Source organism: Schistocerca nitens, chromosome 8, assembly GCF_023898315.1.
Source record: "Schistocerca nitens isolate TAMUIC-IGC-003100 chromosome 8, iqSchNite1.1, whole genome shotgun sequence".
NCBI classification, from domain to species: Eukaryota; Metazoa; Arthropoda; class Insecta; order Orthoptera; family Acrididae; genus Schistocerca; species Schistocerca nitens.
The window spans coordinates 58,054,691-58,068,998 of record NC_064621.1 but is presented as its reverse complement, the minus strand read 5'-3'; the positions used below and the strand labels follow the sequence as shown (position 1 = coordinate 58,068,998).

Here is a 14,308-nt window from a genome sequence, read left to right as displayed (position 1 = left end):
GTCTCATCCATCCACTTCTCAGAAGGTCTACTTCTTTCCTTTCCAGTCGGCTGATAACTCATTATTTTTTTGACAATCTTTTTTATATCATTCTATCAACAAGATTATTTCATTATATTCTCTTCTATCTATTTTTAAATCTGATCTCACTTTATAGAATTTTATTTGTCTTTCCTTTCATGGTTTTCTTCCCAAAGTTCTTCCAATTGTTCTGCAGGTGATTTGAAATTTATTAACGCTCTTCTCATTATCTTTGTTGCAGTTAAAACTAGTGCCACATCATCAATAATTGGAGTGAATACTTGTTCTAAACTTTTTAAATTTATTATTAGTTTCTGTCTGACTGCTTTCTAGTAGAAAGAGATCTTTATTACATTTGCAGATATAGTTAAATTGTAGTATATTCCGTTGTGAGTTACGCTCTGTTTCCTGTGTATGTATCTGTTCATCAGCATGTAACACAGTATTTAATAGTATACTGGATCCTACTTAAATTCCTTTCCATGTCATAACTACGTCGTCAGTGTATGTATTAAAAAAGTGGGTTATGGGCTACACTCTTTTCAGTCACCACTTTTTTAAATTTCATCAGACGATTTCGAACCTGAGCTTACAACTGTTTTGGTATTTACATGTAGGCCCTTTACAGTATTAATAAGATGTTTACGAAAATGTTTTATTTCTAATGTTCCCCACAGGGGGAATCTTTTTACCTTATCAAGGTCTTTAGCAGTAAATGCTAAATGCATTCCTAAGTCGAATTCCCGACTTTTTCAGTAACTTGGTCCAGACAGGCACATGGGGACAGGGGTTTGTTAGTTATTGAGAGCTCTAATGTTAGGCGGGTCATGGAGTCCCTGAGGAACATAGCGGCTAGGGAGGGGAAGAAGTCCAACGTAGACTCGGTGTGCTAACGATGGGCCTTGTTCGGGATGAGGGAGAGGCTCTTTCGGCGGCTATCGAGCGTGCGGGGTGCAGCCAGCTGCAGGTTGTTGCACATGTCGGCACCAACGATGCTTGTCGTCGGGGTTCCAAGGAAACCCTTGGGTCCTTTCGACGGCTGGCTAAATTGGCGAAGGCGGCCTCCATCTATCGAGGAGTGGAAGCCAAGCTGACGGTTTGCAGCATCGTACCCAGAGTGGACCGGGTTCCTCTGGTGTGCAGTCAAGTGAAGAATCTAAACCAGAGGCTACGTCGACTCTGTGACGAAAATGGTTGTAGATTCCTCGACCTGCACTATGGGGCTGAAAGTTGTAGGACGCCCCTCGATAGATTAGAGGTGCACTACACACAGGAAGCATCTACATGGATAGCACAGTACTGTAGTATGGACATGGTTTTTTTTTTTTAGTTTAGGTTCCTCCCCACGGGAAACAAACCGTTAGTCTGGAAAATTACAAGTTCATGACACTGATGTCGCTGTGCCAACCCTAAAAATTGTTAGTTTGCCTAAACAGGGCATTCCAAAGGACTTAAGTATGCTAAATCTCATGTTAGTAAATTGTCGAACTGTCTTTAGCAAGGTCCCCGACTTACTCTCCGAAATAAACAGTAGTAATGCCAATATTGTATTATGTACCGAAAGCTGGATGAAACCAGACATAAACAGCAGTGAAATTTTGAACTCTGATTGGACAATGTTTAGGAAGGATAGGACTGATGCTATGGGAGGTGGTGTGTTCATTGCCGTTAAAAGCTGTTTAAACGCAGTTGAGATCGATTCTGGGTCGGACTGTGAAATAGTCTGGATAAAGCTGTCAAACAGACAAGGAGTGACCACTGTATTAGGATGTTTCTATAGACCACCAGCATCCGCAACAAACGTCGCAGAATGTTTCAGGGAAAGTCTTGAGTAGATAGGAAATAAATATCCAAATTATCCAGTAGTTATAGGTGGAGACTTTAATCTGGCGTCCATTGACTGGGGAATTGCACGTTTAACACAGGGGGCAGAAGCAAAGACTCGTGTGACGTTACACTGTGAGCACTCTCAACATAGGACCATGAGCAATTGGTTAGAAAACCAACTCGAGATAGGAACATAGTAGATATCTTGACGACAAACAGATCTGATATTTTTGAGGAAGTTAATCTAGAAGAAGGTATTAGCGACCATAATGTGGTTGTGGCTTCTATACCAGTGGAAGTTGCAAAAAAAAAAAAAAAAATCCCAAAGAAACAGCGTAGAGTTTTCTTGTTTGGGAAAGCAAATAAAACTGTCATTAATGAATATCTTCATAGTCAGCTCCAAGCACTCGCCGCGGGACACGAAGATATTGATCATCTTTGTTCGGAATTGAAAGGTATTGTTCACCACGTGCTAGAGAAATATGTGCCTAGCAAATATGTAGGGGAGGGAAAGGTAAGGATACACCTTGGTTCAACAAACATATTAGGAAGTTGCTGAGAAAGCAGAGAATTTTGCACAGTCATTTTAAACGTAGTCACTGCCCCGCTGACAAACAGAAACTATGCGAAATGAAAGCAGCTCTCAGACTGTTTTAACGAATTTGAAACCAATATTTTATCTGCAGATTCTAAAAATAACCCCAAAAAATTTTTGGTCGTACGTAAAATCTATGAACGTTACAAATAATTCAGTACCTTCTCTTGCTGACAGTACGGGTAATGTAACTGATGATGATAAACAGAAGGCCGAAATTCTAAACCTAGCTTACGATAGAGGACTGCAGCACCATTCCCACTTTCAATTATCGAACAAACGAACGGATGGCTGACATAGTGTTTGTGTATCTGGGATTGTAAAATAGTGAAGATCCTTAGACGCCAGAAAGGCATCTGGCCCAGACGGTATCTCCGTAAGATTTTATGTTGACTATGCTAAAAATATAGCACCATTCTGATGCGTCATCTATCAGAGATCATTGGAACGGCTGAAAGTTCCACGGGACTGGAAGAAGGCCCAGGTCATATCAATCTATAAAAAAAGTAGAAAATCGGATGCACATAATTAGCGGCCAATTTCACTGACATCGATTAGTTGTAGAATCATGGAACATATTTTGTGTTCAGACATTATGACCTTTTTAGACTCTGAGAAGCTCATCTGCAGAAACCAGCACGATTTTAGGAAACAGCGGTCATGCGAGACACAGCTGGCCCTCTTTGTGCATGATATACAACAGGCTCTAGATACCATAGGTTGATGCCATATTTCTCGACTTTCGAAAGGCGTTCGACTCAGTTCCGCACTGTCGCTTGCTACAAAATGTGCGCCCTTACGGTCTATTCAGTGACATATGCAGTTGGATAGAAAGTTTTCTAACAGACAGGGAGCAGAGCAGTATGTCGTCCTGAACGGGGTAACTCGAACAGAAACAAGAGTAACTTCAGGTGTGCCCCAGGGCAGAGTAATAGGTCCTCTGCTTTTTACTATTTACATAAACGATCTGGTTGATGGTATTGACAGCGGGCTTTGACTGTTTTCCGATGATGCTGTAGTCTACAGGAAAGTAGTATCACACGAAAGTTGTGAACAAATCAATGAGGATTTGCAGAAAATAAATGCGTGGTGTAATGACTGACAATTATTTCTCAATATTAGTAAGTGTAATCTACTGCGTGTAATCCCCATTAATGTATGAGTACAAAATAAATGGTCTTTGGAAGCGGTAACATCAGTCAAGTATCTGGGTGTGACTATTCGAAATGATCTCAAATGGAATAATCAGATTACACAAGTAACGGGTAAGGCGAACTCTAGATTGCGGTTTATTGGTAGAATCCTCAAGTGATGCAGTCCTTCAACAAAGGAAATAGCTTACCATACGTTAGTGCGTCCAGTCTTAGAGTATTGTTCGTCTGTATGGGACCCTTACCAGTTGGGTCTGATTCAAGAGATTAAGAAGGTCCAAAGAAGAGCGGCAAGATTCGTGACTGGTACATTTAGCCATCGCGAGAGCGCAACAGATCTCATAGAAAGTTTGAAGTGGGACAAACTTGCAGATAGGCAATGTGATAAACCGAAAGGGGCTGCTCGCTGAATTCCAAAATCCGATCTTCCCCGAGGATGTAGTGCATATATTATTACCATCAACTTTCATATGGCGCAATGATCACCATTCAAATATAATGGAAATCAGAGCTCGTACTGAGTAGTTCAGACAGTCGTTTCTCCCTCGCGCGATCCGTGAGTGGAACAGAGGGGGGAGGAGGGGGGGAATATGACTGGCGCGAATAGTGCCCTCTGCCACACACCGCTTGGTGGCTAGCGGAGTATATATGTAGATGTAGATGTTATAAATATATTATCATTACACACACATCCCCTCCTGAAGCTTGATTGTTATGCTGAAATTATTGCGCCAGAAATAGCATGCAATCTTTGCTTAAGAGTTTTCCTGTACATTTTATAACCTGTGAGAGATGCTAACTAACTTCTTGACCTGCCTTTTGGTTGTCGCAACGATCCGCATTGGTTGGACCACCGGAAAGATAAATCACACCCTTCAGACTGATATGCGGTAGTGAAAGCTGTCACGCAACGGAATACCGATATGATAAAGGATGGCTCTAGCGAATGAGTCCTAGGTCTTCGTCTCTCTAAATGTTACAAAATAAGTAATTGAAAATCGGATAAAGTAAATAATGAAATGAGAGACCTGTCGAAAATCAACCCCAGTTTATTATAATGTACTCTGTTATCACGCACATGAACAAGAACTAATGACAGATTGTTCTTGAGGTCTACGACGCACAGAGAACACGAAAACTAACATTTGGAAACATTGAACAAATCTAAACTAACAACTGACCGACTTGGGAATGACCATCATCTCTCAAATCATATATCAAGGACATTGCCGTAATTATCGCACAGTGATTACGCCGAGTTGGCCAGAAGGATACATGACTGCCACTTGCAAACCAGATACAGGGGATAGGGGAAAAATGTGAACAGTGGTAGTAATGGGATGGTTGTGTTTGACGGTCAAGGCACGTGTTGCGCTGGACTGTGCTTGTTCAGTACGGACTACGCGTCAGTGCAGGTTGTTTACGAGTATTGCACACTTGGTATCTGCATTCAGAGATCGAGGTCGACGTGCAATGAAAGACCTAACAGAGTTACAAAAAGGGCGGATTGTGGGTTCCCAATTAGGTGGACCATCAGTAACCAAGGCAGCCAACTTATTGAATGTTTCAAGAGCAACTGTTTCAACAGTCATGACAGCATATAAAAAATATGGAGACATCATCGTGTAAACGTAATAGCTGGCGCAAATCAAATCTGTCAGAGACCGTCGTACGTCAACGCGAATTGTGTCAGAACAACACAAAACTGTTGCGGCTAAAGTGACTGCAGAGCTCAATAGCCATCTTCGAGACCCCGTATCTATCAACACTTTCCGCCGACAACTCCATAAAGTGTACATGCATGGACGAGCTGCTACACCGAAACAATTAGTGACGACAATAATCGCAAAGAAGCCTAAAACTTGGTGTCAGGAGCATAAATCCTGGACGACTAAACAATGGAGGCACGTCATATGGTCCGACGAGTCAACGTTTTCGTTATTTCCAACATCGGACCAGGTTTAAGTCTGGAGAACGCCAGAAGAAGCCCAGAATCCTGATTGCTGATTCCAACGGTTAAGCGTGGAGGTGGAAGTGTGATGGTGTGGGTAGCCATACCATGGTATTCCGCTGGTCCCATCATTACATTACTCTTAAATGCTGTGTTACAGCCAATAATTGTATGAATATTTTCTGTCATTAGGTGCACCCCATGATTCGAATGTTGTTCCTCGACAATGATGCTATACTAAAATGTAGACTTTCACGGCCGTAAATATCATGTCCGTTATAATTATCCGGGCTGTTATGCCGTGGTCGATTGATGAATTTTGTCTCAATTCCCAACGTTTCGTCTCCGACTGCGGGAGACATCTTCAAGGGGGTCCGTAGGTCGATGGAATGTCCAACACACCCACTGGCTCGCTACTGCCAGTAGTTGGGAATTGAGACAAAATTCATCAACCGACCACGGCATAACAGCCCGGATAATTATAATGGAAATGATGCTATATTTCAGCACAATCGTAGTATGAGGAGCATGCAAATGAATTGCGGCGTCTTCCCTGGCCAGCACAGTCCCCGGACTTGAACGCTATTGAGCTCTTGTGTGCGGTATTCGTGCGCAGACTCCGGAGCAGGTTTCTGCCCCCCCCCCCCCCCCCACCTCGTCACAACAGGAGTTAAAAGAGGTTCTGATCGAAGGGTGGCAAAGCATTCCACTCGAGACTAAACAGACTAAACAGTCATTATATGCCAATATTCCAACAAGCATCGCAGCTTTATTACGGACAAATGGGGGTCCAAACCCTTATTAATAAACCATTCCCAAGTAAGTACTGGTGTTCACATTATTTTGCCTGTCCCCTGTTACTATCCTGGTCATAAAAGGCCCTCAGTTGCTTAAGGAAGAAATATAGAAATTAAAGAATCTAGTCGACCAAAAGGAATACCCGTCAAAAGAATGAATAACTATTATTTTCTGTTGCGCTATGCTGCACTTTCTCATCATATTTTGTGTGCTAGAGAGTGTAAAGCTGCAAGTGATGTAGCTGGCTGCCCACAGCAACACATCTGTCCCAGCTCCTCCATCCAGAAATGGACAAGCAAGTCGGCCGTCCCCTTCCAGAGTCGAAGTACCAGTGTTCTCATTTCGTTTTTGAAAAACGAAATAAGTGTTCGGCCAAAATTGTAGATCCAGACTCGACAGTTTCTGCTTTCTCTCTCTCTGCTCTCTGCAAAGTCTGTGTAATTATTTTCTGTCAATGAAAAGCTTCGCTTTAGAAACTGCTCACGTGGCAAAAATTTTACAAAGTTAGCCCATTAGTTCTAAACTATTCAGAATGGGTGTTTGAGGGTGAATGTTTACTTAATTCATAAATCAGCCGAATATGCTTATGCAAAGTAATTACGTTTTATGATCATAAGGGGCGCACAGCACAGTATTAAAACTAAGACATTTCATTTCATTTTAAAATTTTGTAGAGTGTCCCATCCCTAGCTGTAATACATACAGTTTGTGTACAAATATGTTCCTGAGTGCAGAATGTATATACAGCATGGGAAAAATGAAATCAACCATGAAAATATTTCATACATCGCATATAGGCAACCCTATTTGCACCACTGGCTTTGGGTACGAATGATGTAACTTGTGTTGTCTATTTTAAGGTGCATAAAATATTTTCTGGGCTAGTTTTGTTTTTATTTTATCCACAATGGATGTGAGGTGGTAGTTGCAAAAATCATTGTTGAAATGTTGGCGTAACCAGCTATTTACAGTGTAAGAAACAATTAAAATTTAAGCTTTTCGTAGGCTAGCCCTGCTTCATCACAACATTATTGTACAATAACTTCTGAAAACTACCTAAACATAAACGAGAAAAATAAAAATACCTTCTTCCCCCGCATCCGTGTCTTCTTAAGACGAACATCCATATCACTTTCAGCTGATAAAACAGTCACATGTGTGCACATCCCGCATACCTTCCCGAAACCCACATCCTGCAAACAAAATGGCTCTGAGCACTATGGGACTTAACTTCTAAGGTCATCAGTCCCCCAGAACTTAGAACTACTTAAACCTAACTAACCTAAGGACATCACACACATCCATGCCCGTGGCAGGATTCGAACCTGCGACCGCAGCGATCGCGCTATTCCAGACTGTACCGCCTAGAACCGCTCGGCCACGCCGGCCGGCCATCCCGCAAACAACACAGAAGTAGCGCGAGTGAACACTTCTAGAGTGTAACCATGAAATGACAGATACGGAAGAAACAAGGGTGATACACAAACTGGTCGCAGGTTCGAATCCTGCCTCGGGCATGGAGATGTGTGCTGTCCTTAGGTTAGTTAGGTTTAAGTAGTTCTAAATTCTGGGGGGACTGATGACCTTGGATATTAAGACCCATAGTGCTCAGAGCCATTTGCGCTATTTGATACACAACCATGGCAGGTGATCGAAAATTCATACCCCATCTATAACGAAAAGATAACGGTATACTGTAAAGTCGTTAAATAATTATAGATATTAAGAAGGATCTGCAACGTTTCCGAAAAAAATTATTCGTGTCACCAGTATTCTGTTCATTTAACGCATTATGATTTCCCACGTTGTATATAGAGTGAATTACGTAAAATATTGCGAAAATGGAAAGTGCTATTGATGTGCAGCTTTCACAGAATCGATTGGTAATCAGGTGCTCGTATTGCAAGCCAAACAACAGATTTTGATAACACTTACAAAGTGTATTTTTTGTACAAACATACATTTTAAAATGAAACAGCCCTATTGACATTAACAAACTAAATAGTGGGAGTCCCTGAAGAGGTATAGTATTTTGAAAGGTTCCCACACCGATACTTGTATAATTCCTGTGATAGCAAACGACGGCAGTATCGATCATGCATTATGTCCATGTACAGAAGTTAACACGATTCTCATAATAGTTTCCATACAGCTCTTGATGGAGAGAGATAATATAGGGGTGGAACCTATGTTGATGGAGATTGGGTAGGACACTTGCCTGACTCATGAGTCTTCCTCGTGGAATTGCGTGAGAGTTGATGTGCGGGCCAACTGCAACAGCAGCAAGAACATTAATTTCCCCCTCGTTAGTCGTTACTTGTTTCCTTCTGTTACGTTGTATGGGTGTTGGAGAACCAGTCTGATATAACTGGTTGAAAACGTTGATAAATAATTGCCTAGATGGTTTACGTCTATTGGTCTATCTTGCCTCACACAGGGTACAAGAATCAACTTCATTCTTCGTACACTGTCCATACACCGTGAGCATGTCGGCTTTTTCTGCAGTGGTAAATTACACCGTCCACTCATGGCCTATTTCACGTAGTGTTACACACTAATTGACTAGCAAGTCGCTATGCACTCAAAGCATTCACCGGCACACTGTAAGGAAACATACCAACGTCGCACCTAGCAACTACACACGTTGAATGGCACAAACAAGAGTAGATGTGGAAACTTTTCAAAACACGATATCTCGTAAACGACTCTCACTAGAAATCTTGCAACAAACACCACTGACATTCTAATTTACACGACTTCTAATTTGTTAATACTACCAGGCACTGTTCCATCTTTTTAAAAAGTGTATGTTTGCACGAAAAAATACACTTTATAAGTATTATTTTAATCTGTTTGTTGACTAACAGCACGGGTCCCTCACTGCCTATCCATTCTGCGTAAACCGTACATCACTACCACCTTGCTGTTTTGGCTGTGCCCTCTTGTAATGTTTTGTGGTTCAAAATGTTCAGATGTGTGTGAAATCTTATGGGACTTAGCTGCTAAGGTCATCAGTCGCTAAGCTTACACACTACTTAACCTAAATTATCCTAACGACAAACACACACACCCATGCCCGAGGGAGGACTCGAACCTCCGCCGGGACCAGCCGCACAGTCCATGACTGCAGCGCCTTAGACCGCTTTTCTTTATCTCATTTTGTTCGTTGTATCTGCTCGGGGCGGACGTCGCAAGACACCGGTTTCAGTTAGTCGGTGAGCCATTAACTCAGTTTTTTTTTTTATTACGGAGAGCAGCTAACCCTCTGACCGAACACGCTGAGTAACCGTGCCGGCTAGGTTAATCCCACGCGGTCATGTTTTGTGGTTCCTGGCTGGATGAGGAGGCGGTGGCAAAATGCACACTTGATTAAACCACACTTTATTACAGGAACCAGTTCAGAACTTAACTTCAATTATGTCCAGTCTGAAGTTCGGCGGTTAACAGGAATCAAATAACGTGTAGTAATTCTTGCATTTTGCCCGTGCCCATATCACAACTATATACAATGAATAACGTTCCCTCACAGCTAGCCAAGGTGCAGGGCCACGACTATGACTGGAAGACTGGAGCACGGTGTGAAGTATTGAGATGCACAGATTGAGAGACTGAGGCAGCTCGGTCGGCGGCGGCGGCCGAAATGCACGCTGCCCAGGGAGCGTTATCGGCGAGTAGCCTGGGGGTGTGTCATGGCCTTCTCTTGTCACAGGCGCGCCTATTTCAGCGACTGCTACACAATGTTCCTTAGTGCCGACCGGTGTGCTGGCGAATGCGTGTACCAGCACACTTCCATTTCCCAAATATTTGAGGTGCAATGTTTAGGTGATTCACCCTGTACATTTATTTCCAACTGCTCTAATATATTCATTTCGTTTTCTTATTTTGTGTACGCAAAATTGCGAGATCCTCATCAATTTCCAACACGAGATAACCAAGTTTCATGAATATGCATGGGTATGGCTGACTCCTCCAAACTGTTAAGCCGAAAAGTGTCTCAGTGTTCTTTGTACCTTAAGCTAAAACGACCTACCATCTGGCTTATGTAGTTCGCATTACAGCTACTAGATTGAATTTTGTAGGTAGCAGCTGTCTCGTACACTACTGGCCATTAAAATTGCTACACCAAGAAGAAATGCAGATGATAAACGGGTATTCATTGGACAAATATATTATACTAGAACTGACATGTGATTACATTTTCACGCAATTTGGGTGCGTAGATCCTGAAAAATCAGTACCCAGAACAACCACCCCTGGCCGTAATAACGGCCTTGATACGACTGGGCATTGAGTCAAACAGAGCTTGGATGGCGTGTACAGGTACAGTTGCCCATGCAGCTTCAACACGATACCACAGTTCATCAAGAGTAGTGACTGGCGTATTGTGACGAGCCAGTTGCTCGGACACCGTTGACCAGACGTTTTCAGTTGGTGAGAGAATGTGCTGGCCAGGGCAGCAGTCGAAGGTTTTCTGTATCCAGAAAGGCCCGTACTGGACATGCAACATGCGGTCGTGCATTATCATGCTGAAATGTAGGGTTTCGCAGGGATCGAATGAAGGGTAGAACCACGGGTCGTAACACATCTAAAATGTAACGTCCACTGTTCAAAATACCGTAAGTGCGAACAAGAGGTGACCGAGATGTGTAACCAATGGCACCCCATACCATCGCGCCCGGTGATACGCCAGTATGGCGATGACGAATACACGCTTCCAATGTGCGTTCAAATGTGTGTGAAATCTAATGGGACTTAACTCCTGACATCAGTCCCTAAGATTTACACACTACTTAACCTAAGCACAAATACACACACTCATGCCCGAGGGAGGACTCGAACCTCCGCCGGGACCAGACGCACAGTCCATGACTGCAAATGTGCGTTCACCGCGATGTCTCCAAACACGGATGCGTCTATCATGATGCTGTAAACAGAACCTGGATTCATCTGAAAAAATGACATTTTGCCATTCGTGCACCCAGGTCCGTCATTAAGTACGCGATCGCAGGCGCTCCTGTCTGTGATGCAGCGTCAAGGGTAACCGCAGCCAGGGTCTCCGAGCTGATAGTCCATGCTGCTGCAAACTCGTCGAACTGTTCGTGCAGTTGGTTGTTGTCTTGAAAACGTCTCCATCTGTCGACTCAGGGATCGAGGCGTGGCTGCACGATCCGTTACAGCCATGTGGATAAGATGCCTGTCATCTCGACTGCTAGTGATACGAGGCCGTTGGGATCCAGCACGATGTTCCGTATTACCCTCCTGAACCCACCGATTCCACAACAGTCATTGGATCTCGGCCAACGCGAGCAGCAATGTCACGAACGGCCGGAGTGGCCGAGCGGTTCTAGGCGCTACAGTCTGGAACCGCGCGACCGCTACGGTCTCAGGTTGGAATCCTGCCTCGGACATGGATGTGTGTGATGTTCTTAGGTAAGTTGGGTTTAGGTAGTTCTAAGTTCTAGGGGACTGATGACCTCAGAAGTTAAGTCCCATAGTGCTCAGAGCCGTTTGAACAATTTTTTGAGCAATGTCACGATACGATAAACCACAATCGCGATAGGCTACAATCCGACCTTTATCAAAGTCGGAAACGTGATGGTAAGCATTTCTTTAAGCATTTCTTCTCCTTACACGAGGCATCACAACAACGTTTCACCAGGCAACGGCGGTTCAAATGGTTCAAATGGCTCTGAGCACTATGGGACTTAACATCTATGGTCATCAGTCCCCTAGAACTTAGAACCACTTAAACCTAACTAACCTAAGGACATCACCCAACACCCAGTCATCACGAAGCAGAGAAAATCCCCGACCCCACCGGGAATCGAACACGGGAACCCGGACGTGGGAAGCGAGAACGCTACCGCACGCAACGGCGGTCAACTGCTGTTTGGGTATGAGAAAAAAATGGTTCAAATGGCTCTGAGCACTATGGGACTCAACTGCTGTGGTTATCAGTCCCCTAGAACTTAGAACTACTTAAACCTAACTAACCTAAGGACATCACACACATCCATGCCCGAGGCAGGATTCGAACCTGCGACCGTAGCGGTCGCACGGTTCCGGACTGCGCGCCTAGAACCGCGAGACCACCGCGGCCGGCTGTGTATGAGAAATCGGTTGGAAACTTTCCTCATGTTAGCACGTTGTAGGTGTCGCCACCGGCGCCAACCTTGTGTGAAAAGCTAATCATTTGCATATCACAGCATCTTCTTCCTGTCGTTTAAATTTCGCGTCTGTAGCACGTCATCTTCGTGGTGTAACAATTTTAATGGCCAGTACTGTATTTGTAAGCTTAAATCTTACACATCTTGTACATCTTAAGAAGACGCTACTGTGAGATAAGTAGCTACGTTATTATTTTTATTGTTGTTTTTTATTGTTTATATTGCTCGCATTTAGGGATTTGTATACAGTAATTCTGATGATGAAGGCTTGACCTCCGAAACGTGAAAATTATATTGCTTTTTACATTGTAAGTAAATGGTTGTGTTGACATTGTAATATTCAGTTTTATTTTGCGCAGCCTGTGCAGTATGTACATAAATCTTTGTCGTTTGTGTCTCTTCTCTTACGAGTGAGCACTGCTCAGGCTGCTGGTTAGTTTTCGTGTTTCTTTGGCGACAGTGTTATGTGGTCTTGCCATTGACTCGTGAGGCGTCGCCGTCTTGCTTTCAGGCCGACTTTGTGGAAGACCTGCTGTGCCTGACCGCGCTGGCCGTGGGTCTGCGTGTGCTGGCGCTCGTTGCGCTGCTGGTGAGGACGTGGCGCGGCAGCCGCTGAAGGCCGGGCACTCTTCCTTGTCGTCGGTAGGCGCCGTCTGGGCGCGTCTCGTGCAGTAGCAGTGTTTGTGGTACAGCGCCTCAAGTGCTGCCTCTTTACACTCAGCTTTCTGTGTCAGGAGATGTACATTCCGTCCGAAAGACAGTATCGTATTTCGTGAACTGTTTACACGCGTGTCGCTCTCTTAGCAGTGGACGTGATAACGAACAGAAATAGCTCTTCCCAGATTGAAACGGCTCTACCGACAAGGACGATACATCCGATATTCGCATGGATGTACCTGTGGTGAGTAACTGATAAACAACCTTTCAGGAGCACACGGCGCCCTTCACTGTCATATTTTGGTTGTGATACATCTTTTGAACATAAGCAGACAGACTGACCTTGCACATATTGACAGTGGTAACCGGGCTATTTCGCATGCGTCTGACGAACAGGTATATGGATCCAGAATACATATAAAAGTTATGTTCACGTAAAAACTGAAATGTTCCTTATTTAATATTTTCAAGTAAGGGGAGATATTGTAAGTGTAATGGTCGTTTCTTTTCTTTTATTTATTACTAAAGTTTGTAAGGCTCTCTTATAGCTTTAGAACGTTCATTTATAAAGTCTATCTTTCTCAAGAACACCGTAGAAAGAAATACTAATCAAAAGTGTCTTTTGTTATTTTCGATAATATGTTGGTCGAACTCTACAGTTCACAGTTATATACTAACTGAAGTGGCAAAAAACTTTGTGGCATATTAACTGCAGTTATATCAGTATTAGTACCAGAATAAACTGTGCTCAGGTGTCGCTCCTTCGTGTTTGAAGTTCTGCTGTCAGAAAAACCGTCAGTTTCACGAATGTATAGTACATCAGGCGAATGTATTCTAATGACTGAAGTTTGATAATTATGATGTGCCATCACACTGTGGTAACGTATTTGTGAGAATTGTGATTACTTTTTGAATAAAAAATACTTTTTTACTGCGCAGTTGCAATCATTTGATTATGTGTATTCAGCTGTATTCAACACAAAAATTAATACTGAGTCATAGCATCAATTGTCTATAGCGGACGGTGCTGTAAGCTCCCAAAGACAGACTCACGCTGGTTACTGAGGTGAGCCGAGGCAGCGAGAACGTGTCTCCAAACGCTGCCCTACCCCATCTTTTCAGGTGAAAGTCTTGTGTATTC

At 43.4% G+C, this 14,308-nt stretch overlaps 1 protein-coding gene across 1 annotated transcript in view; it reads left to right on the top strand.

Moving 5' to 3' along the window:
* Positions 1-14,105, top strand: part of LOC126199039 (protein white-like) — a 311,297-nt gene extending 297,192 nt beyond the window's left edge. Inside the window, exon 13 of the mRNA XM_049935743.1 lies at positions 13,022-14,105. Within this exon, the coding sequence (XP_049791700.1) occupies positions 13,022-13,126 (105 nt within the window). The 3' untranslated portion in view covers positions 13,127-14,105. The remainder of the gene's footprint in view (positions 1-13,021) is intronic.
* The last annotated feature ends 203 nt before the right edge of the window (positions 14,106-14,308 follow it).